The sequence below is a fragment of the Condylura cristata genome, unplaced genomic scaffold (genome assembly GCF_000260355.1).
Source record: "Condylura cristata isolate star-nosed mole 26May11 unplaced genomic scaffold, ConCri1.0 scaffold00027, whole genome shotgun sequence".
NCBI classification, from domain to species: Eukaryota; Metazoa; Chordata; class Mammalia; order Eulipotyphla; family Talpidae; genus Condylura; species Condylura cristata.
The window spans coordinates 5611570-5635207 of NW_004567128.1; the positions used below are offsets into that span (position 1 = coordinate 5611570).

At 45.7% G+C, this 23638-nt stretch overlaps 2 protein-coding genes across 3 annotated transcripts in view; one reads left to right on the top strand and one right to left on the bottom strand.

Moving 5' to 3' along the window:
- The window catches only part of CTPS2 (CTP synthase 2), an 85498-nt gene that overhangs the window by 20571 nt on the left and 41289 nt on the right, over positions 1-23638 (bottom strand). For both annotated transcript variants that reach the window (XM_012730396.1, XM_012730397.1), the window contains exon 14: positions 6863-6959. In XM_012730396.1, the coding sequence (XP_012585850.1) occupies positions 6863-6959 (97 nt within the window). The remainder of the gene's footprint in view (positions 1-6862; positions 6960-23638) is intronic.
- S100G (S100 calcium binding protein G) lies at positions 17911-21511 on the top strand. Its single transcript, XM_004689882.1, has 2 exons — positions 17911-18042; positions 21407-21511. The coding sequence occupies exons 1-2, from the start codon at positions 17911-17913 to the stop codon at positions 21509-21511; spliced, it is 237 nt and encodes a 78-aa protein (XP_004689939.1).

The window sequence follows — 23638 nt, forward strand, 5'->3', positions numbered from 1 at the left end:
CCAGTCCCCCACTCCACCAGCCCCCCACTCCAGCAGCAACCCAGTGAGGCATCTCCATCTCAAGAAACACTTTAGGACATGGCTTCCTGGCACAAGGCCCACAACAGGAGGGGACAGAGCTGCCCCAGCAAGGGGGCCACCCCCCCCCCCCAGCGGAGCTTAAGGAGACACCCCCCTCTCCCCAGGCCCTGCCTTCTCCTTTCAAATTTGTGTCTCTGCAGGACAAACTAAGGCCTGGGGCTTCAACTCCTTAAACTGTCGGAGGGTTGCTTGCTTCACCTCATTAACCCAGCCAGGGCTTTGTCCTGGGGGCCTTTTCCCTTCCTAACAATCTAATCACACCAGGAACTAGGAGTTGGTTTTCTTTATCAACATTTTGATAAGAGATAAGAAAGCAAAAGCAATTTTTCTAGCCCATGATATTTTGTTCTACCCGCCCCCTATTTCTTCCCCTTCTTTCCAATTTGAGATTGAACCCCCTTGCATTGCCACAGCCAAGCTTTCTACCCAGACCCTCCACTCTGGGCCTCCCTACCTTGGTCTTTGGCCTCTTCTTGCCTCTGTTGGCTCAGAGGCAAACCTTCTCGTGCAATAAAACAGAATGAAGAGTTTTTAGTCAAGCCCTTCTCATTAAGAGGAGGGTCCGGGCAGGAACTCAGCCTTTTCCTAAAGCATTCAATTTCCGCTCCAGTGCTGGACTCCAGCACACTCCTAAGGCAGGGCCCTGACCCCAGCCAGCTCACATCACATTGTCCCAAGGGTGACGTCAGCTCTGGTGCCCAGCTGCCCCGCTGCACTGAGGGGGCCCCTAATTTCTCCAATATCTGTAGTGCCTCCACGGAACTGGAATCACAAGGGGTGAAATGCGCCCACTCCCCTCTAAGGAGCCCAGGACGGAACCCTGTAAGATGGCCCCTTCCCTCCTGAGCATCCTCTGCCTCCTCCCACCACTGCACATTCCTGGCAACCATGCAGGTGTGGGTTGGGGGCAGTGCTGCACCAACTGGATGAGACTGCAGGGCAGCAGTGAGTTGGGTCTCACCTGGCTAGCTGCAGCACTCTGCCACAGGCGTCCGGAAACCTTCTTTCTGGTCAAGGGCCGGATGGTTCGAAAACCACGCTGGTCATGGACAAAAGACTAGTTTTCCTTCCCGGATGTCTTGGCAACATGGATAGGACCCACTAGGGTCCTACTGTACAGACGCCAGCAAACCAGTTCTTAGCCTCCCCCAGACCTTTATTTGAGTTGCTTTCTATTAGGTTCACATCTCGAGCTCGGTTAACAGCCACAGGGAAGACAATGAGTTTATTCGCATCTTAAAACCCTCTAATAACAAAGTGCCTCAGTGCTCCCCAAGAGCCTCTCATCTCAGCCTGCTCCTTTCATCTCTAGCCACCCTCCCTTTAGATCCATCGGGCTTCAAAGCATCCACATAACACCTAAGTGCTCTGGGCCACTTCTCCCTGCTTTTCAAAAGTCCGCTGGAGAGCCAATCCTGTCAGTAGTCAGTAGGGGGTTGCTATGAGGAGGCAAGTCCTACCTGTTTTACCAGACCAATGGTGTTTTTAAAAAGGGGGGGTAAAATATACAGACTGGCAAGGTAGAGCATTTGAAGAGTTTAATTGTAAAATGTGAGTAACACTGAATGGCGTGACTGTGCTGGGGGATCATGAGTCCCAGTGGCAAACCAGACCCCATGAGAGAAGGGGGGCGCAAGCCTGTGCTGACCACAGGCTGACCATGTGATACCCACCCCCTGCCCTCCTGCCCTTGGCTGGAAACACAACGGTTGAATGGGTGGCTTCTGAAAGCCTCCTGGCCTCATTCTGTCACTCAGTAGGGTGTGTGTGCAGGCAAGTTGCCTCACAGGGGGGTCTGCCCTGAGCGCTCCCCAGGAGGGCAGCTGACTCCCTGCCTCAGCCACATGCTTCCTTCAGCCTGGATTTTTTTGTTTAGACTCAGATTCTGGAAACTAAGGCCAAACAAAATCACCCTGGTTTTTTCTGCTCACAAACTAATGATGTTTTTTGCTTTTTCGGAAAGTTGAAAAAAATCAAAAGGAGAATAATAATTCATGATGCATGAAAATTACATGAAATTCAAATTTCAGGGCCCATAAATACAGGTTTACGTATTGGCACACAGCCAGGCCCATTCATTTCGGTACCTGCAGGTTGCTGCTTTTACTCAACAATGGCAGGGTGGAATATTTGCGACAAAGACCATCAGGCACCGCAGCTGAAAATATTTATTATCTGGCCTTTTACAGAAAAAGTTTCCTGACACCTGCCTTAGACCACTTAGGTAATAGCCATTGGGCAGGCCGATGATTCCCCCTTCTCAGGCTTAAGTGCTGGTAAAGACTGGAAACGTGGCCATATGCACACAGGTAAATCAGCCTGGGTGTGGGCGGCTCCCGTTTTGTAGCAATGAAAAGACGTCAATGCACAATACTAAAGGACCCCTTTCTGTTCCTGCAAATCGAGCTAGAGGAAAAATAATAAAAACACAAGCAAAAACCAAGAGAATGTAAGGACACTAAGGTACATTAAAGGCACTATGAACCGGTTCATCTCTTTTTGCAAACAACCCGGCCTAATTATCAGTCATAAAAGTGTTCATACACTTTGACCTAATAGTCTGACTCCTGGAAATCTATCCTAAGGAAACAATTAAAAGAACAAAAACAGTGTCAGGATGTTGGCATCAGCGTTTTCCTAACAAAATGCCAGAAGCAACCCGAATATGTAACCATTGAAAATGAACTACTAACATCTATGCCCAAGTAAGAGATATGAACACTTGATGCATGAAAAAATTAAACTGAGAGACTAAGCATGCTACATAGTTCAGAAGACCATGAATATGCAATGAATCACAGGAAGGGTGAGATAGCCAGTTTAGAAAAATATCTTATTCCTAAGGACACTTGAACCAGCTTCAATTCCACACAGTCATTACCCCTTTTAGGAGAAAAAGGCTTTGCAGACAAAAGCAGCACAAACACGGAACGTAGGGCAGGGTGGGTCTTTGGGACACATTTCTCACAGAGCAAATAATGACTTAGCAGGACTTTCATCCAAATCGATTTGACCTAAAATCTCCACTCCAGAAATCGCAAATTGAATTCTTCAAGTTGTATATTACATAGAGACAGTTTTTTGTATCTCAATCATATGTCCAAAAAGTGGTTAAAAATTAAAAGAAAATCAGGGGCTTCCCTGGAGGCCTAGGAGTTGAGACTCAGTGCTACCACCTCGACTGCCTGAGTTCAATCCTCAACCAGGGAGCTGATCCACAATGGCACAGCAGACCTCTCTTGTCTCCCCAGATGCTCCCCCCAGCAGTATATTTCAGTAGATCTGTCTGTTCAGCACCCCACTCTGTCTAGTGAATCCTCTCAACCCCCTCACCTCTGGCCTGCACCTCAGATCTTCTATGCATAAATAAATAAAATGTTAAAAAAGAAAATGAAACACATAGGTTTCATAACTCTTAAGGAACTAACAGGTGACTAAGGAAAAAAAGAGAATTGTTCTTGAAGAAGATAAAAATCAGAATCATTCTAGTAATTCATCCATTGTAGCTATACTTTTAGGCTTTGGTCTTACTTCAAAGTATTCTCTTTTACTAAAAAATCATAAATAAATAAATCCTAGGAAAGAAAAGTATCCATGGGGGGGGGGCGAATGCAAGCTCCTACCAAAGAAATATGCCAACTAAGAAAAAACCCACAAAATACCATGGTGCTATTTGCTTTTATATTTTTATGACACTCAGTAGAGCCCTGCAAGTGATCATAATCTTATCTCTTATCTCAGCTCTGGCCTTTTTGGGACAGTGTGGAAGATCTGATACAGGTGGGAAGGCAAACCTTTATGCTTCCTGGGCATCACAGGGTCACACACTCACATGGCTTTTACAATCTATGCAGCACAATTTAAATTTAACACAAGGCTGGGAACAACTCTTTTTTAAAACCCAAAAGTCCATAAACTGATGAAGGTATATCTGTGCGATGGAATATTATTCAGCCATAAAAAGGAATGAAGTACTGAGACTTGCTATAAAATGGATGAACCTTGAAAGCATGCTGTTAATCAAAGAAGTCAAACACAAAGTGCTATATAAAATTCCATTATAAATTATCCAAATTTGGAAAATTTATGGAAACAAAAAATAGATTATTTGTTGCTAAGCCTGGAGGTAGGGCATGAACACTAAAGGGAACAGGATCTCTTTTTTAAAATTTATGTATTTATGCATACAGAACTGGGGTACAAGCCAGATGTGTAGGGGCGGTGAGAGGATTCATCAGAGACAGAGTGGGGAGAAGAACAGGCCAACTGATGAAGTACACTGCTGAGGGGAGCAGCAGGTGGGTCAGGAGAGGTCTGCTGCACCATGTGGGTCACCTCCAGGGTGAGGATACAACTCATGGTGAAGTGACTTTAACTTCTTAATGCTGTGCTATAACCCCCTGGGCTAGCAGGGAGGGCCCAACGATCTTTTTTTTTTTTTTTTTTTAAAGATTTATTTATTTGTGCATACAGAACTGGGGTACAGACCAGAGATGCGGAGGGTGAGAGGATTCACCAGAGACAGAGTGGGGAACAGAACAGGCAGATCAATGAAGTACACTGCTGAGGGGAGCAGCAGGCGGGTCAGGAGAGGTCTGCCACGCCATGTGGATCTCCTCCGGGGCAGGCGGGGATCGAACTCATGCGGAAGTGGCTTAAGCTTCTCAGTGCAGTGCTTGAACCCGCTGCGCCACCAGGGAGGGCTCCCAACGATCTCTTTTTAAGGAGATAAAAATTACCAAAATTGGGCCCTCCAATTTTCTGTAACGGATAAGGACACAGCACTGCAAGCTAGCCGTAGACGCTTCCATTCTAGTTGGATCCTCGGTCCCAGAGATGATCCACATGGTGTGGCAGACCTCTCCTGACCCATCTACTGCTCCCCTCAGCAGTGTACTTTGTCGATCTGCCTGTTCTGCTCCCACTCTGTCTCTGGTGGGTCCTCTTACCGCCCCTGCACCTCTAGCTTGTACCCCAGTTCTGTATGCATAAATAAATAAATCTTTTTAAAAATGATCAAAATTGACTGTGGTAATAGTTGCACAGCCCTATGAATATAATAAAAACCAGTGAATTGTGTATTTCTAACAAATTAATTGTATGGTGTGGAAAGTGTAACTCAATAAAACAATTTACAATTTTTTCAAGATAGGTGAAAGATACTAATCAAACAACGAACACTGGTGTTATGTTTATGATTAAGAATCGTCAACATCATTTTTGTGTTTACTATAAAGAAAACAAATTTTAAACCAGGCTTCTTTCCATTAAGATAGATCCAATCTTTAAACATATTGAACACAATGCCCTTTTTAAAAAATCTGGTATGGTTTTCAATGCATCTTCTATAGCAGAGAAAATTTTAAAACATTCCATTTCTCTCTCACCATCTGTTTTCACTTAGGCAATTGTTTGAACCACGTTTCAAAGTATTTGAAAACATCTAAAAGCCAAAGAGTAGCTAATAAGTATAAAGAGAAAATAATTCTTATATTCCCAAAGAAAAAAAGTCACTTGGCGAATAATGGCTTCTTATCCGGAGGAAGCAGAGAAAGGTGTATGTCTGGAAACCTTTCCATTTTAAACTCTTATTCTTGCCAGGAAACTTTCTGATTCTATTCTTTGAAGCTGCTTATCGTGTTTAGAGGAGAAACTCACAGTTCTGGTTTTCTTCTACTTTAAGAAGGCATTTTTCTAAAGTGTTCTAACCTCACAGGAACGATGTGGACACCTGCCACCCGTGCAATGCTGGGTCTACTGCCTCGAACTGCCCTCTTAGCACCTCGTCGCCCTCTACCACACTTCCTGTTGGTTTGGAGGCTCCAAGTAGGGCTGGTATCTGCACCATTCACTCCTGTATCTGCAGAATCTAACACATTTGGCTCGGAGCAGGCACTCTAGAACTGTTTATTATGTTGAATTAAAGAATTTGGTGTTCTTACATGGTTATTTCCATGAAACATGTTACTTTGGGAGGGAGGTTGCCACAGACGTGAGAACCTTATTAGGAGTCGGAAAATCAGAGAAGGACAGCTGGCAAGCCACATTATGATTTCCTCTCCCCAAGCTGGAGCTTCTGGGAGACCAGGGAAACAGTCTGAGAGACCTAACTGCCCTTGGCTTCCTCCACAAGAAGTTCATAAATTAGTCACTAGAACCAGTGCAACACTTAAACAGGGAGCTGGCCCCAACGTAGTGAAGAGGAGAGTAGATTCAAAAGCACTGAGCTGGGCCTCCCTGGTGGAGCAAGGGGTTAAAGTGCAGCTCTAAGAACCTACTGGCAGCCACTATATCACGAGTTCGATCCTCGGCCAAGGAGTGACGCACATGGCACAATAGACCTCTCCTGTCTCCCCGCTTCTCCCCTCAGCAGTATATTTCAGTAGAATTGCCTGTCTTGCTCCCCACTCTGTCTCTGGTGAATACTCTCACCACCACCACCATGCCTCTGGCCTGTACCCCAGTTCTTGTATGCATAAATAAATAAATCTTTAAAAATAAATAAAGCACTGAGGTGGAATCGGGGCTCTCTTTCCCAGTTCAAGGACATCGCAGGGCCCTTGGTTATTCACAAAGCAGCTCTCTGGGCAGGGTGCACAAAGATTAAATGAGAAGGGGCATTCGCATGTGTACTATCACCCCTCCCAAGGAGACAAATGAGACCGGTGAGAGACAGAGCTTCTAGAAGGGACGGGGATGGTGGAAGAGCAGGATGCACCTCCATCAGACGCTGCATGCCAAAAACCAAGGCCTTGGAAAACAAATGATCTGAGAAACTTACTTAGTATTGAATTCTCAGTCTTGAAAACGGTTCTTCTTATTCCCAGCCTCATTGTTCCTCCCAAGTTGCCAGGGTGGTGTTCAGGCATATCAATTACCTTGGAAAACAAAACAAGTCTGGTCTTGCCATTTTGTAAAAATGTGATTTCCCAAATTTCAAGCTTTCTTTTTAGAGGAATGATCAGCTGGGCAAGGAAGCTCCCAAAACAAGAAGACAGGATCAGTCCTTCCAATTTTCCTCCTCAAATATCACCATGCTTTCTCCACTCCTGCTAGTATGTTCTTTTTTTGTCTCTATTTCTCATCATTCATTCAAATCACCTGTAAAAAATTCATCAGAAGCAGAAGGAGCAGCTTTATGACCTTCTTCCTGTCATTACTCACCCTGTCCATGCAGGCAATGTTCACACTTCACGTTCTGGGTTTCTGGAGCTTCCCACATTGGAATGCATTGTTCCCCGATGGTAACAACCCCCTCCCACTGCTCACTCCATTCCCTAAAGGTCTTCCAGAAGCAAGTCTGTCAAGCCTGGCAGAGACGCACAGACATGCCTCACTTTATCATGCTTTGCCCAACTGCATTTCACAGATATTGCACTTTTCACAAATGGAAGATTTGGGGTCACCCTGCATCAAGCACGTCTCTGGCTGCCATTTTTCCACAGCATGGGCTTACTTTGTGTCTCTGGGTCACACTGAATTAAATTAAGTACATATTTTTTAGACATAAAGCAATTGGACACTTAACAGACTAGAGTCTGATGCAAAAGTGACTATCCCACACACTGCAAAACCAAATCTCCACGTGACTCACTTTATTTCAGCATTTGCTATGTTGCAGGAGATCTGGAAGAGAACCTGAAATATCTGAGGCATGGCTGCGGCCCAAAAATACTTGTAGAGAATCATAAGAATTCCTTTCTTGAAAGAAAAAAAGTAGTATCTATTCCAGCACATTCTGTAGGTTAGAAGCCTAAATGCCACCCTCTCCCCTCCGCGCCTATCTACCCTGTCCAGTTCTGTCAGGTCACCCCCTCCAGCCTTCCCATGCACAGCTCCCGCCTCCACCTGAACCTCAACCCCTCACCCAGGCCACAGCCAGACTTTCCTCACAGGCTGCCCGACACCCCCAGGGCCCGAGGCCACCCTGCAGGCACAGGCAGAGTGGCCACGTGCTTGAAATCATTGACTTCTGGGTACTGGCCCAGCGTAGCCCTCTAGCCTCACCTCCCATGACTCCCTGTGCACCCTGTGCTCTGTCCACTGAGACCATCTTCAGGCCCTCAAGTGCACCTTCCTCCCTCCTACACAGGGATTCAGGATGTCCTATTCCCTCTCCAGAACATCTTCTTCTACTCCCCTCTCTCTTAAATGAAACCACGCTCCACCTTGAGGCCTTAACTCAACAAACACATCCATTATGAACTTCTAAGGAGCTGACAAACCCAGCGCCACGGCCTTGTGTGGTCCCCCTGCCCTGCTGTCACTGGGCTCCCCTGTTTGTGTCCAGGGTTTGTTAGACTAGGTGACAGAGCTGGAGCAGCTCTCAGTCAGCACAGTACCCCAAGCCCTTTACAGATGAGCAACTAGTGCATGGCACCAACTGAATGAACGCACAAGTGATTGAATGAACACATGAGTGATCGAATGAATGCACGAGTAATCGAATTACCTCAGACTTGATTACCTCAAATTCATCTTGACGAATAATTCACAGACGTTCAGAATCATGTGATTTTGATGAAAAGCCCATTCTCGCTAGGCATTCGCCTGTTTCCTCATCTTTTCACGACCTCATGGTTTCGTTTCATCTTTCTTGTTTAAGTTGTTAGAACAGACTACAGGAAAGATAACCTGCTACAATGGAATTGTTCAAGCTTCCTGCTCAGAAAACCTTTCGGTTCTTCCCCCTCAAAACCTAACTGCCACATATTGCTTTGTAGAAATTCTTGACAACTGTAATTTCCTGAGGTAAAAATTTTCCAAGAACTTGTCTGATCTTATCAACGCCCCAGAACTTTCTAAGCCATCTGAACCCTGTGCCCCAAGTACACGCTAAGAGTCACTGAGGGGAAGGGGTGGAGAATGAACTTGATTACCCCCTTGTTGGATGGAGCGCTCAGTTCTGAAGTGCCTTGGCCTTGGTGTCTCTTTCCTATCTTCTCTGGTTCGCTAATTGTAGTAGATAGTATGACTGGAGAGGGGTGAGAGAGGGCATTAGCATCCAGTTCACAAACATGAGCTGCTTGTAAGTGCCCAGCCCCTCAGTATTTTCTAGGAAAGAGCAGATAAGACTGCCCAACACCACACAGGATCTACGAAGTCCTAAGTTTATTAACAGACTCAATTTCCACGTAAGCCATCCAGAAAGACCACAACGTTGAGGTCGTCCTGGCTTCTTCAAATGGCGCTGTGATCTTCCACTCCACCCAGACATACATCAATGAATTCTACCCAGGAAGAGTCTCTTAATGGAGTTTGTTCAGTTATTGCCTTTGGTATTCAACACATGTTTTGCTATAAAGCACTGAGAATAGAGCCAAATAGCCCAAACGAAAACAGGAACCCTGCCTTACTGCCTACATTGGAACAAACCTGGCAAACACAAGCCCAGAGAAGAATTCCAAAATTAAAGTGGGGATGCCTCCAGCAACACGGGAGCTCTGCAAATTCCTGACAGAGCCCCAGGAGAGGCCCACTTAAAAACCTGGAATAAATAGCAGGAGAAACAGCTGCAAGAGTCAAGGCTATTAGAGCAGGGGTGAGGGTTACTGAATTTTTTCATGAAAGACCTTTTGCAACTGCTGACTTTTAAAACTTCATTCATATTGTCTGTGACTGGGAAGCTGGGAGATCCCCACCGGTCCAAGAATATTGGCTCTCGTCCCTCCCATTCCTTCTTCCCTCCCTTGAAGCCTTTCAATAAAGTGGCTTGAACCAAAAAAAAAAAAAAGCAACTTTGTGCACAGTATTTCTTTAATGAAAATACAAATTTAAGGCCCAAGTGGTGAAATGTGAATTTAGACCTTACATGAGAGTATCAGTTCATATATCCTGGCTGCTTTCAGAGGCCGCAAACACAACCTTCTTGGGCCTCCCAGGTGGCACAGGGGTTGGGGACACAGTGCAGCAACTGCCACATAAGTTCAATCCCTAGCCAAGAAGTTAACCCACGGGACGCAGCAGACCTCTCCTGTCTCCCCGTTGCTCCCCTCAGCAATGTACTTCATCAATCTGCTTGTTCTGCTCCCCACTCTGTCTCTGATGAATCCTCCTCACACACACACACACACCTCTGGCCTGTGCCCCAGCTCTTGTATACATAAATAAGTAAATCTTTAAAACAAAATATAACCTTCTCCTGGGATGACAGCCTGGAAAGGGGCGGTAAGGGTATTCCTCCAGGGTGACCCTCTGGTTCCAACATGCGGCAAAGACAAAGAAACTGTTAGAGGAGGGGACATATGTGGAAGTGTTTTTTCAACTCCGAATGATACCCTGAAAGTCAGAAAAGGAGAAAAGCAGAGCCTGGACAAATAGGACTTGCCCTCTGGGATCTATCTGGCTTGGGAGGGCTGGCTCCAGGATGCCCAGTACACACTCACTAAGGCAGGCACAAGCTGGCAGCACCCAGTACCCTGGAAGGGGTGGCTAGGAAGGCAGAAAGAACATGTCTCCAGCAGCCACCTTGCAGGGTTACCAGGTGATCCTCCAGGCTCTAAAAATGACAGCAGATTGTCTTCTGGATTACAAGCTCCCTGAATCAGCAACAAAATTAAGAACAGGGCCTCCCGTAGAGCACAAGGGGTTAAGCACAGCACTGTGAAGCTCCCCACAGCTGCTTCAGCACAAGTTCGATCCCAGGCCAGGGGGTGACCCACATTGCTTGGCAGACTTCTCCTGTCTCACCCGCTGCTTCCCTCAGCAGTGGATTTCAGTAGATCTGCCTGTTCTGCTCTTCACTCTGTCTCTAGGGAATCCTTTCAACTCCCACAGTTCTGGCCTACACCCCAGCTTTTATACGCATAAATAAATCTTTAGAAAATAATTAAGGATAATGTTTTTGTTCCCAGCAGTCTTTCCACAAAAAAAGGCTGAGACAGGAGGTCATCACAGGTTCAGAAGACATCTTGGATCACCACTGGGTCGTTAAAGGAAAGGACCTCAAAAATGCTTTTCTTCTGGCCCTCCCTGGTGGCGCAGCGGGTTAAAGCACAGCACTGAGAATCTGAAGCCACTTCCGCATGAGTTCGATTCCCGCCTGCCGCCTGCCCCGGAGGAGACCACATGGCGAGCCAGACCTCTCCTGACCCGCCCGCTGCTCCCCTCAGCAGTGTACTTCGTCAATCTGCCTGTTCTGCTCCCCACTCTGTCTCTGGTGAAGCCTCTCACCGTCCCTGAGCCTCTGGCCTGTACCCCAGTTCTGTATGAATAAATAAAAAAAAAAATGCTTTTCTTCTGAACCCAGCATTTCCAATACACCTGAGATTTTTTTGCATCTCAAGGGGGAATGTCCCTTCCATTGCAAAAGGGTCACCTCTGCCCACTCTGACTCTGCTGCAATACTGGCTGAGGCCTGACAGGCCTGTCATATCTTGGAACTGAGCCATCTAGCATAAGAAAAATAAAAAAGGATCAATAAGTAACGAATATTGGTGGTGATAAAGTTCCAAGAGATGTAAAAGCACCACTAATTAACCTTTACCGAAGTCTGCAGACCATGATAAAAGTGTAATGGGTTCAAGACGTCATGATTCTTGGTGCCTTAAACAATAAAGTCTAGGGAAGCGCTGTCCCCTTATCAAAGATGAGGTTCCTAAGTGGCAGTGCATGTGGGAGAAGTCTTCCCACCTACAAGGCAGAGTCCGTGAAAGGCTAACTTCCCCGTGTCCCTTGCCTTTGAACGTTTCACCTGGGGACACACGAGGACCTCACTTCCCAGCAGATGTTTCCACACACAGCTCTCTTAGGTTTCCTAACATATTCCTGAGGTAAACTTTGCAAGGACTTCCCAAGGACATTCCTTTCCTCCTGTTCAACAGGTTTTTCTGTTCATTTGTCTTTTTTTATTATTATTATTTATGCGTATAAGAACCAGGGTACAGGCCAGAGGTAAAGGCGCAAAGGGGATTCATCAGAGACAGAGTGGGGAGCAGAGCAGGCAGATTGACCAAGTACACTGCTGAGGGGATCAGCGGGGAGACAGGAGAGGTCTGCTACGCCATGTGGGTCACTCCCTGGCCGGGGATCGAACTCGTGCTGCAGTGGCTGTGGAGAGCTTCATAATGTTGTGCTTAAACGACTGGGCCAGCAGGGAGGGACCCTGTTCATTTTTTTTTTTTAACTTGTTTCTGATTTTGATTTGCTTCAAGCCATATTCCAGTTGAGCATCAAGTATGAACCCGTCTGGTACCAATATTATAGCACCTGACACTGCGTGACCAGCCCCACTGTGGACCGCACACCACACAGCGTGGGACTCAGCTTCCACCTCAATCAGGAGCCCCAACTATTCTAGTTTGGTGTGTAGCCCTGAGTCACACAGGTCCATGGAAAAAGGCTCCCCTGCTCTCCTTCCCAGCCCTAGCCACACATGTCGCCTCTGTGTTACTTCCTGAGATGTCTTCTCCCTCCACTGCACACGGCTTGTGTTCAGGGGCGCCCTCCGCCTCTCCTACTGTCCCCTAATTAATGCCCTTGCTATGTTCCCCTCTCAGATAAAAAACCCAAGTGCTTGCTGTTTGTGTGTCTTCAGCTTGTCCTTGTGGTTGGCTGAATAGTGGCGCCTCAAAGACGCCCCAGTCCTAGTCCCCAGAACCTGTGGGTGTTACCATATATGGCTAAAGGGATTTCACAGATGTGACCTAACCGAGGCGCTGGAGCTGACAAGGTTGCCGGAGTTACTGAGTGAAGTAAGGTAAGCACCGGATCTTTATGGTCAGAGGGAAGCTGCGGCCAGAGGAGGGAGCAGAGAAGTGACCATGACGTGCAGATCAGAGAGAGACTTAACAAGAGACAGAGAGAGAAACAGGGAGTGACAGAGAGAGGTCAGAAGGTGCTACACTGCTGGCTCTGAAGATTAAGGAAGGGATCATGAAGGCGGACTCTAGAGGCTCTAGACGCTGCCTTAGAGCTTCCAGAAGGAATTCAGCCAGTTCACTTTATACCTCTGAACCCCAGGACTGTAGGAAAGTAAATGTGTGTTGCCTTATGCCACTAAATTTATGAAAATCTTTGATGCAGCAGCAGCCGTGGCTAGCATTTCCCACAGGTAAGGTCTTCCGCTCCCATGAGTGCCCCAGCATGGACCCACCCCACTGCCTCCACCAGAGTTCAGCACATTTGGGGTCCCACCAAGTGCTCTGTAATTAAGTCTCCCTAGATTGTTCTCAAAACTACCAGAGGTGGACCTCCCTGGTGGTGCAAGGGGTTAATGTCAGCACTATGAAGCTATCTGCAGCCACTGCAGTCCAAGTTTGATCCCCAGCCAGGGAGATGACCCACATGTATGGCAGACCTCTCCTGTCTCCCTGCTGCTCCCCCCTCAGCAGTGTATTTCAGTCAATCTGCCTGTTCTGCTCCCTACCCTGTGTCTGGTGAATCCTTCTACCCCCTCTCCCCCACCACCCCCCCCCCCCCATAAACACGCCTCTGGCCTGCCTCAGCTCTTGTATGCATAAATAAATAAATCTTAAAAAAAAAAAGTGCTACCTCTGGGTCTTACGCTAACATTGACCAGCGGCTTGCCTCATAGATATGCTGGCCTGTGGCTTGGTGGGTAAAGTGTATGTTAGACCTGTACTGAATGCCAACTTGACCATTCCCTAGAGCCATGACCTTGAGCAGGTCCTTGAACATCTCCAGAGATGAGGTGACCAGGGGTCCTGGGCAGGGCGGGGGAGGGAGGATATTCCCAGGCCACAGGTTGGGGAACGAATCAGCACACAGCCCATGGGGAAGATCAGCCCCAAAAAAACATGAGCTATAGTTAGAGCACCTCTGGGAACATCACTCAGTGCCTGCAAGCAGGCCCCAACCTTCAGTAATCAGGTCCCCCCCTCTAAATCTCAGGAATGAAGATAACACAAAACCATCCCTGTTTTGCTTGCCAGGGCCTGGGTTTGACTGTATCTTCTTCCCAAAGGCACTTGACCAGGCACTTTTTGTTGTTGACTTCGAGAATGGCAGAGCTCCAGACACCCGTGGTACCCAGAGCTGTTAAAGTTACCCGTGGCCTTCTGAGCAAAGACGTAAGTAAATCCAAAGATCATGCAATTGAATGGCAAGGATAAAATTAACCTTTGTCTCTCCATTTTTCCATTACCAATCTGTGCCTGTCATTTCTGCCCCCTCTCTGGTTTCAAATACACTCTTTTGAACACACCCTGCATTTATTGCTAATCTCCATACATGTTTAGTTAATGTTTCATGAGAATATCTATCAATGGAGTTTGTGTTCCCCGCTGTGGTTTCAGCCTCATGCTTGAGTCTCCAGGTAAAGAGAACGTAAGAGATGGGAGATGTGATTGCCAGAGAGGAGGCAAGTGCAGTTTCAAGATAACCCAAGGCTGCTTTTCAAGTTCTGTTAGCATTCACTGCCGACACAAGTTCAGACAACAAACAGCTTTGGTCTCTTCGAACCAGGAATCCACCTCCAGAAGAGAGATTTGTCACCTACAAGACTGTTAATCAACACCGTTTCAAATGTTTTTCTTAGAATTATTTATATCTATACAGACACACATCATAACAGAATATACGCCATGTGGGCTGTCAGATACCTATTACAACCATAGAGCTTGTGCCCTCTATATTTACTAAGTAATTATAGTCATTAAAATCACTTATTCCACATACAGTCAAATAATAGGGCCCTCCCTGGTGGCGCAAGGGGTTACAGTGCAACACTATGAAGCTGTCCACAGTCACTGTAGCACGAGTCCATCCCCAGCCAGGGAGCTGACTCACACAGTGCAGCAGACCTCTCCTGTCTCGTCCGCTGCTCCCCTTAACAGTGGATTTTAGTCCATCTGCCTGTTCTGCTCCCCACTCTTGTCTCTGGTGAATCCTCTCAGCCCCACACCTCTGGCCTGTACCTCAGTTCTTGTGCACATAAATAAATAAATCGTTAAAGAAATAGAACAAATATCATGCTGATTTTAGCCCACAGGTGGTAGCTGGAGAGACCAGATGATCAAAGATGTGATTTCACCCACGGGGGAGCTGTGAGGATAGACCATGAGCCTGGCTCTATGGGCGTTTGTGTGTATGAGACAGATGCCCAGGGGGTTTGGAGCAAGTGCCTGGATGCCTACAATGGCTGCTCTGACGGTTCAGGGGAGAGGTGTCTGTCCATAGATGTGGAAATGTGAGTGATTTGAGAATCTAGATGAAAGGAAAGTTGACATTTATTGACTATTCTTGCAATTTTTCCAAAGATTTAAAATTTTTTAAAAAGGCATTGAGCCTGGCCCTCCCTGGTGGCGCAGCGGGTTGGAGCACTGCACTGAGAAGCTAAAGCCACTTCCGCATGAGTTCGATACCCGCCTGCCCCGGAGGGGACCACAGGGCGCGGCAGACCTCTCCTGACCCGCCCGCTGCTCCCCTCAGCAGTGTACTTCGTCAATCTGCCTGTTCTGCTCCCCACTCTGTCTCTGGTGAAGCCTCTCGCCTGTAACCCGGTTCTGTATGTACAAATAAATAAATCTTTAAAAAAAAAAAAAAAAGGCATTGGGCCCTCCCTGGTTACACAACAGGTTAAAGCACAGCACTATGAAACTATCTCAGGCACTGCATCACAAGTACGATCCCCGGCCAAGGGGTTGACCCATATGATGTGGCAGACCTCTCCTGTCTCGCCAGCTGCTCCCCACAGCAGTGCATTTCAGTCCATCTGCCTGTTCTGGTCCCCGCTCTGTCTCTGGTGAATCATCTTACTCCCCTCATCTCTGGCCTGTACCCCAGTTCTGTATGTATAAATAAATAAATTTTAAAAATAAATAAAAAGGCATCAGAGGAAAAAGGTATTTCCTGTGACAGTTGTTCAACAAAAATCACTTCTTCCCCCAAAAGTCAGAAATTACCTCCAGTCTTGATTAAAATGCATTGCCAAAATAAGAATATTTTGGTGTGAAATCATGCAAGTATAAGCAAAATGCCTATCTTTAAGAAGTGAGTTAACACATAATTTAGTACCGACGCATTTCACGTCAAAGAATGTAATAAAAGCTCAAAAAACTTATGTAAGACAGAAAGGTGTAATAAAGGTTCAGGATCAGTGGGAAGCCTTGAGGGAACCCTGAAAGATTTCACATTCAAGATAAGTAAGCCCCTAGCATTTTAGAGCTGAAAAGCATTAGGAAGAAATAGTCCAATATTTCACTCTTCAATTTGTCCGTGATATGATTAAGTGTCAGAGAAAATTACCAGAGTAGAAGTGTACAAGGGTTTAAAAGCTGATGAGTGCTTTTAACATTGATCTGGAACCCCTTCTTGCAACAGATCAATGTTCTCTGGAAACGTCCTAGTTCTTTCATAGAACTCGCTGCAGAAGAAATAAATGTTATCTCCAAGTTTAAATCCTTGTGATTGCAAAAAGGTGGAAGCATGTCCAGTGGAATAAAAGTAAGTCAAATGTGTTCACAAATTTTTAGAATGATTAACAAAATCTAGTAAGTAAGGAAAAAGATAACAAGTAGAAAGCAAGACAAAGAACAATAATGAAAAAGGTAAAAGCTGACTATGTTCTTGATAATCTCGCTTCACCAAGTAGAACCACAAATCATTATGTTGCTTCTCTCCACTGTTTCTCAGTGATATTCACATTAAAAAAATGAATATTCTTTCATTCATTTATTCAATTATGTATGGCCCTAATATGCACAAAACTTCAGAGGTTGTACAGTAATTTTAAAAACTTTTTTCTGGCTATAAAGAAAATTATTGCTCAAGCCTAAATGTGCAACTAAATTGAAAAATAAAATATACTGACATTTCTGATATGTGGACAAATACCATTCTATATTGGAGGGGAAATATACTCTAAGGGGAAAGTCAAGCTGACTCTTGGGACTCTGACCCACTAAGCAATCGCAACCTTTATTGGATCTTGCCCTTAATTAGGAGGTTCGTGCCATCTTACACTTGGGTTTCAAAAATCATTAATAATTACCCTTAAATGACAAATAAAAGGAAGATTTTATAGTCAGGGTGGTGTGTCGGTAAAAGCTATAAAAGTCTCACATCCTGTTAAGCTCCTCACTGCTATTGGGTCCTTCTAGCTGCCTCTCGTGGGACAACCAGGTAAGGCGAGTCTAGGACTATGTGGAGCTCCTTCTGCTTGCACTGATACACTGCTTCCTTCCTTCCTTTATTTTTTAAAGATTTATTTATTTATGCGTAGAAGAACTGGGGGACAGGCCAGAGGTGTGTGGAGGGGGTGGGTTAGGGGATTCACCAGAGACAGAGTGGGAAATACACTGAGGGGGCGAAGCAGGCATATAGGAGAGGTCTGCTGTGCCATGTGGGTCAGCTCCCTGGCTAGGGATGGAACTGGTGCAGCAGTGGCTGTGGAGAGCTTCATAGTGCTGCGCTTCAACCTGTTGTGCTACCAGTGTGGGCCCCCTGTTTCCTTTAGAATGGTGTAAAAGATAAAGGTCTGGAGAGAAGGTGGTTTTGTGCCATCAAATATATTACGAGTAATATCTTACGAGATCTTAGCAGCTAGAACCTGTGGCCAGCCATTCCCCAAGACCAAAGCCACAGAATGCAGACTGGATACACAAAACGTGGTACTGGGGGCTATATCCGTACACACATACTGGAAGAACAGTGTCTAAGATGAGTTTTAGAGCACGCTGGCAATTATAGGTACAGTGGTTCTCTCCCCCTCTCTTCTCTTCCCCCTTTTCCGTCTCTCCTCTCTCTCATTTTTTTATTCGCCTCCATCCATGTCAATGGGACAGACCAATGGTACTTCAATCCTGCCGGTAATCTTCCCTTTGGCTTTTTGGTAAATTCATTTCTCCCCCAAACCTGCAGGACACCAAAATGAGTGTCAAGTCTGCCGAAGAACTGAAGAACATTTTTGCAAAATATGCTGCCAAAGAGGGAGACCCTGACCAGCTGTCGAAGGAGGAGCTGAAGCTGTTGATTCAGAATGAATTTCCCAGCTTACTGAAAGTGAGTGGCCACCTGCGGAGCCCTGGGAAGCAGACCTCTGCTGGTGGCAGGGGGTTGAGGGGACACGAAAGGGCACCGGGAGAGGCTAAGGTGTGTGACATGAACCTGCACAGGACCCGAGGTGCGGGGGTCACTGGAAGGAGCACTCAAGTGTGTACTGTGCCTCCCCTGCTGGCTGGCCATGTTGCGCAGGGCAAGTTCCTGGTTTCTATCCCCACACACTCCAGGCTTGGCAGGACCATCCAGGACCAGCCACGGTCAAAGGAAACACAGGCTACCCTCACCACACCTGGCCTACAAATAACACATTCAAGTCTGCAGCACATCTGTGCCAGACTTTAGGAAAACCGAGAGGTCTGTAAAATGATGTTAGCTCACCTCAGCCACTCCTCGCTGTCCCAGGTAGGATGCCTCAACAAGGCCAGTCCTTCGCTGGCAGCCCGTTAGAAAAATCCATTTTAAAGTTGACAAATTGACCTCGGTGGACACCGTTTATATTTCAAAAGTATTTGTATTTATTTGCGTTAAGCATCTAAATCTGTTAATGAGGCAACCAGGCATTTCTAAACAACTTTTAGGAAAGGATTAAATTTCCTCAGCCATAAAGTTTCCTGTCAAAACCATCCCAGAGTTGTCAACATCAAAATGCACCTGGAGGCAGGCAGGAACAGGGAAGGCTTCGCTCTCCGTTCTTTTTGCTTTTAGCTAAAGCTATCTTCAGCTGGGGAGCAACAGCATAATTGTCATAGCTGATGTGGCCACTATTTAGCAAAAACTCCAGAAAAAAGCATTTGCTTCCCAGTTGCTTTTTTTTTTTTTTTTAAATTTATTTACTTATTCATACAGAACTGGGGTACAAGTCAGAAGTGCAGGGGCAGTGAGAGGATTCACTAGAGACAGAGCGGGGAACAAAACAGGCAGATTAACAAAGTATGCTGCTGAGGGGAGCAGCGGGTCAGGAGAGGTCTGCCACACCATGTGGCTCACCTCCGGGGTGGGTGGGGATCAAACTCATGCTGAAGTGGCTTTAGCTTCTTAGTGCAGTGCTTTAACCAGCTGCGCCACCAGGGAGGGCCCTGCTTCCCAGTTTTTACTCAGAAACGTGCCTTCTGCCAACACATGTGAGTGTTGGTTTTAGTTGTGGAGGTTTCCAGTTTTAGGCCATAAAACAAAAGCAGCTGAATTCATGACCTTATAATGTGATCTCTACTCATGTTCTTATAGTTAAAACATAAGATAACTTTGGAAAAGTTAAAGAAGCTAGCAAGAAAAAACACAATTAATTTTTTTAATTAGCATTTTTGTCAGAATTTAACCTGAGAAAGGCTGACTTCCAAAAACTCTTACTTTTCCAAAAGGAAGAAAAAGCATCATAATAGGTAAGAATAATCCTAAAAGGGAGAAATCTAATAATAAAAGGAAAATAATTAACTGACGGGAAAGTTTAGGCCATTGATGCAAGCTGTTCTTAAAGGTAAGGCTGGTGAATTGTTCTTTCTGTATCTATTTTATGTGCTTCCAATAAAAAGCACATATGACTTACTTACAATTTGGATAATGGTGGGAGACTAAAAGAAAGTTCGAGTACTCTGCTCACTAAGTAATATACCTGGTTATGTTTCCACTAGGCTCACTAATGTTTTCCAAGCTATACTCCATTGACTTCTCACCTCATCTGCTTTCAATTCTAGCACATGCTCCAGGAGAAGAGTGTTTGGTATTTATAAAACAGATGCTGAGTAACTAACAGTTTGGTCTTAGGAGGAATGACAACAGGCCAAGTTCCTCTGTAGAAATCTTAGGCCGTGAAGCATTCCCTGTTGTAGCAATCTATTGCACACAACAGGAACACACTTACACTACGAACCGCACACTTTACACTTAGGTAGTTAAGATAATAGAGTTTATGTGAGGTGTTTGTTAGCACAGTTTTGTTTTGTTTTGTTTTTTTAAATTTGAAGATGACTTATAAATGGGCTTTACTACTCTAAGTAGGATCTATGGACAAGACCAACACTTAGTTGGCAGTCTTGAGAAAATCAATTTGCGGGACTCACCCTATTTCTGTGTGTGTGTGTGTGTGTGTGTGTATGTATATATGCATCAGTATGTAGTTAAATATCTATTCGTACAAAACATATATGCTACCTTATAAACTCTACTGTTACATCAGATACACCTGTACCTGAAAGTCAGAGTTGTAATGGCTTTAAGATTTGAATTTTATGGTAGAGACAAAAAGTAAGTCGGCTTCAAAAATGGCTGACCTGTAGTGAAAAGGGAGTTGAGCTGGATATAAGGGCTTCATGTATCGTCTCAAGTTGGGGTCTCCAAGCAGGGTCAGCCCTGGTCTAGTAGCTGAAAGAACAGACTCTTGGGCCCCACCCCAGACCTGATGAGTCAGAATCTCTGGGAATAGACTTGTCAATCTACTCAGGCTACCAGCCAAAGTCATCTTGCATGGCACAGAGGTGAGCCCAGCCCAGGGTGTGGGATCTACTGGGATGCTTGCTGGTGATGGAGTTGGGCTCGTGAGTCCATGTGCAAACCCGATGCCCTCAACTTGTTAGCCGTAGGCCCTGGACCAAGTCAGCGACTCTCACAAAGCCTATTTCTCCATTTGGAAAGTAAAGCTTTTCCACAGGGTGGGTGGAAGGGCTGCAAGAGCTATAGTAAGCCCTAGGCAACCAGCTCCCTGGGAATCCTTGGGGCAGGGTCCTCAACTATTTATGGATCCACGCTCCCTGACGTCCCCAGCAGTCTGATGTAGTACTTGGCCTCCTCGTCAAAGGAATATTTTTAGAATAATACCTAAGACTATCTAGGAAATCAATTAGATTAGAATACACAGTAACAATATTGAAGTAACAGGGCCCTCCCTAGTGGTGCAACAGTTTGGAGTCCAGCACTGAGAAGCTGGCTGTGGCCGCTTCAGAGAGAGTTCGATCCCCGCCCCAGAGGTGATCCACATAGCGCAGCAGACCTCTCCTGTCCCACCCTCTGTGCCCCTCAGCAGTCTACTTCGTCCATCTGCCTGTTCTGCTCCCCACTCTGACTCTAGTGAATTCTCTCATGGCCCCTGCAACTCTGGCCTGTACCCCAGTTCTGTATGCATAAATAAATAACCAATATTGAAGTAACAAATGTTGGAGGGAGTAAAAAAATAGCCCATTCTGTGGCATGTAGCAGTAACACCACAGCTAGAGTCAGTTTGTCCACTAACTACAAGCAGCACATGACCAAAAACTCAGCAGACTTCTTGGAACACAGACCCAGTGCCCCAAATTTCAGAGAATCGAATGTGTAACAGGAATGGATTCATTTTCTCTCCTCTCTCCATCCTATCTTCTTTGCCCAAAACCAGGGCCCGAGCACCGTAGATGAGCTCTTCCAGGAACTGGACAAGAATGGTGATGGAGAAGTTAGCTTCGAAGAATTCCAAGTGTTAGTAAAAAAGATAACCCAGTAAAGGAAAAAACCAGGCATCAAAAGAAGACCATCTGGGATGTGGGTTTATCCTACGTGAAATTGCTGATGTCTGTTTAATTCTTTGCAATTAGAATGATCTGGCCACCTAACTATTGCTAATAAAGAAATTCTTGGATATATCTGTCACTGTGTCAAGTGAAAGATAAAATGTAAAGTAACTTTGGTCTGATTTACCTCATTGTGTAGATTTAAGAAAAAGAGGACCAGACTCATTCTACAGTCTTAACCTTGGAAAGATTTCTGATGTACCAAACCCACCACCCCTCACTCCATTCTTCCACCAGAATAAATCTGTTCCTAGCTCCCCCTGCCCAAATCAGAGCTCAACTCATTTCCAAATTCAAAACGTATTGTGCTCTAGCCAACAGCGAGGGAGAAACAGGCGTCCCAAAACAAACCCATATCTTGCGCATCATCTCCCAGCATTCACTGGACTTTCTGAATCAATGACCCTCTTGGGAGCGAAAGACAACAGGACCAAGAAACAGTTCCACTTTGTCACCAACAGGGGCCTCAGTTCTGGTCTGTATAAAATAAAATGGACAAGAAGGCTTAGGCCAGTTGCAGCTCAGCTGGAACTCAGTATCTGAGAAACAGTGTCACTCACGTGACACTTGTTGAGTCCAGCTTGGAGGGGGAAGGGAGAGGAGGGGTGGAAGAAGATAGCTTTCCTCTACCCCATACTACAAAAGAGTTGAAATCTTAAAGTCCAAGTTAGTCCAAGCTGGTCCAAGCAGCCCACCACAGAAGGTAGTAGAATGCAGGTCTTCACCTCCCCTACACTCACCCTTAGATTTGCGATTCTCCTTTCCTCCGCAAATGCACAGAGGACCCCATGCCTTTGGACAGTGTCTCTCAACCTTTTGCTCACTGTTACCATCCTAATGTGCCTTCATAAACATTTTTAATGTTTAAATGTCCCCAATAAAGTTTTAATTTCACACATTATTGTGTGGTTCTGTTTATGCACCACAGGCACAGCTGTGCTTTTGACATGGAGTAAGATTTTCTTTTTGCTCTACCACTGCCCTCCCCCCGCAAAAAAAAAATTTTTTGAATGCCTTTGGGAGAAATACTGTATATCTTTAAACAATGTTTTTCAGTCTTTTTTATTTTCAACTCATGCTCTAGAGCACAAATTGCCTAGCTGTGGTTGAGATCAGAAAGATAAGGAATTATTTCCACTTTCAAAATGGAGGAAATGACACTACTGAATGCTTTTCACACCACACAAGCTCTTCCAAAGATTCTGCTGTGCTCTCATCCTGAAGCTGAGAACTGCTGTATGGAAAATACTGTCTTCGACCCAATTCTCTAACCTAATCTAGAACATTCACTGGGGATGTCAGTTGAGAAGGCTACCATCATTTGCCACAGAGTGTGAACTGTGTGCTTGTGCACTTGAAGAAGCTCCAAGGTAGACAGAGAAGCCCCCTCCCCCCACACTTCTACCTCCTTCACCCACTAGTAGGATCACACTAAATCTGAGGAGTTTGATGTTAAAGAGTGCAAAGCAGGGATTTTGAATTGAAAGCAATTAAGATCCAGCATATTCAAGGACAAACTTTTACCTCTCCCTTAATTGCCTAAAAGAATTTAGATAGGGAGCATGGCCTGGGGAGGGGGGAGTAGGGAAGCCATCGATACACCTTATTTCCATGTCCATCTTCTGTATGACAGGCCACATGTAATTACCAAAAACATGCTCTTTATATCCTCCTGTGAACTACCCTCCTTCCCTGGAGACCCAGGCCCCTATCTGATAAAGCTTGCTTTTGTCTTTATCTTTTCTTTTCTTTTTTTTTTTTTTAAAGATTTATTTATTTGTGCATACAGAACTGGGGCACAGGCCAGAGGCTCAGGGGCGGCGAGAGGATTCACCAGAGACAGAGTGGGGAGCAGAACAGGCAGATCGACGAGTACACTGCCGAGGGGAGCAGCGGGCAGGTCAGGAGAGGTCTGCCACGCCCTGTGGTCACCTCCGGGGCAGGCAGGAATCGAACTTATGCGGAAGTGGCTTTAGCTTCTTAGTGCAGTGCTTGAACCCGCTGCGCCCCCAGGGAGGGCCTATCTATCTTTTCTTTTAAAGATTTATTTATTTATGCAT

Bases quoted from the DNA above. Each gene is read 5' to 3' on its own strand.
- S100G (XM_004689882.1), top strand. From the start codon at position 17,911: ATGAGTGTCAAGTCTGCCGAAGAACTGAAGAACATTTTTGCAAAATAT. The intron at 18,043-21,406 runs GTGAGTGGCCAC...GCCCAAAACCAG, and splicing joins AATTTCCCAGCTTACTGAAA to GGCCCGAGCACCGTAGATGA.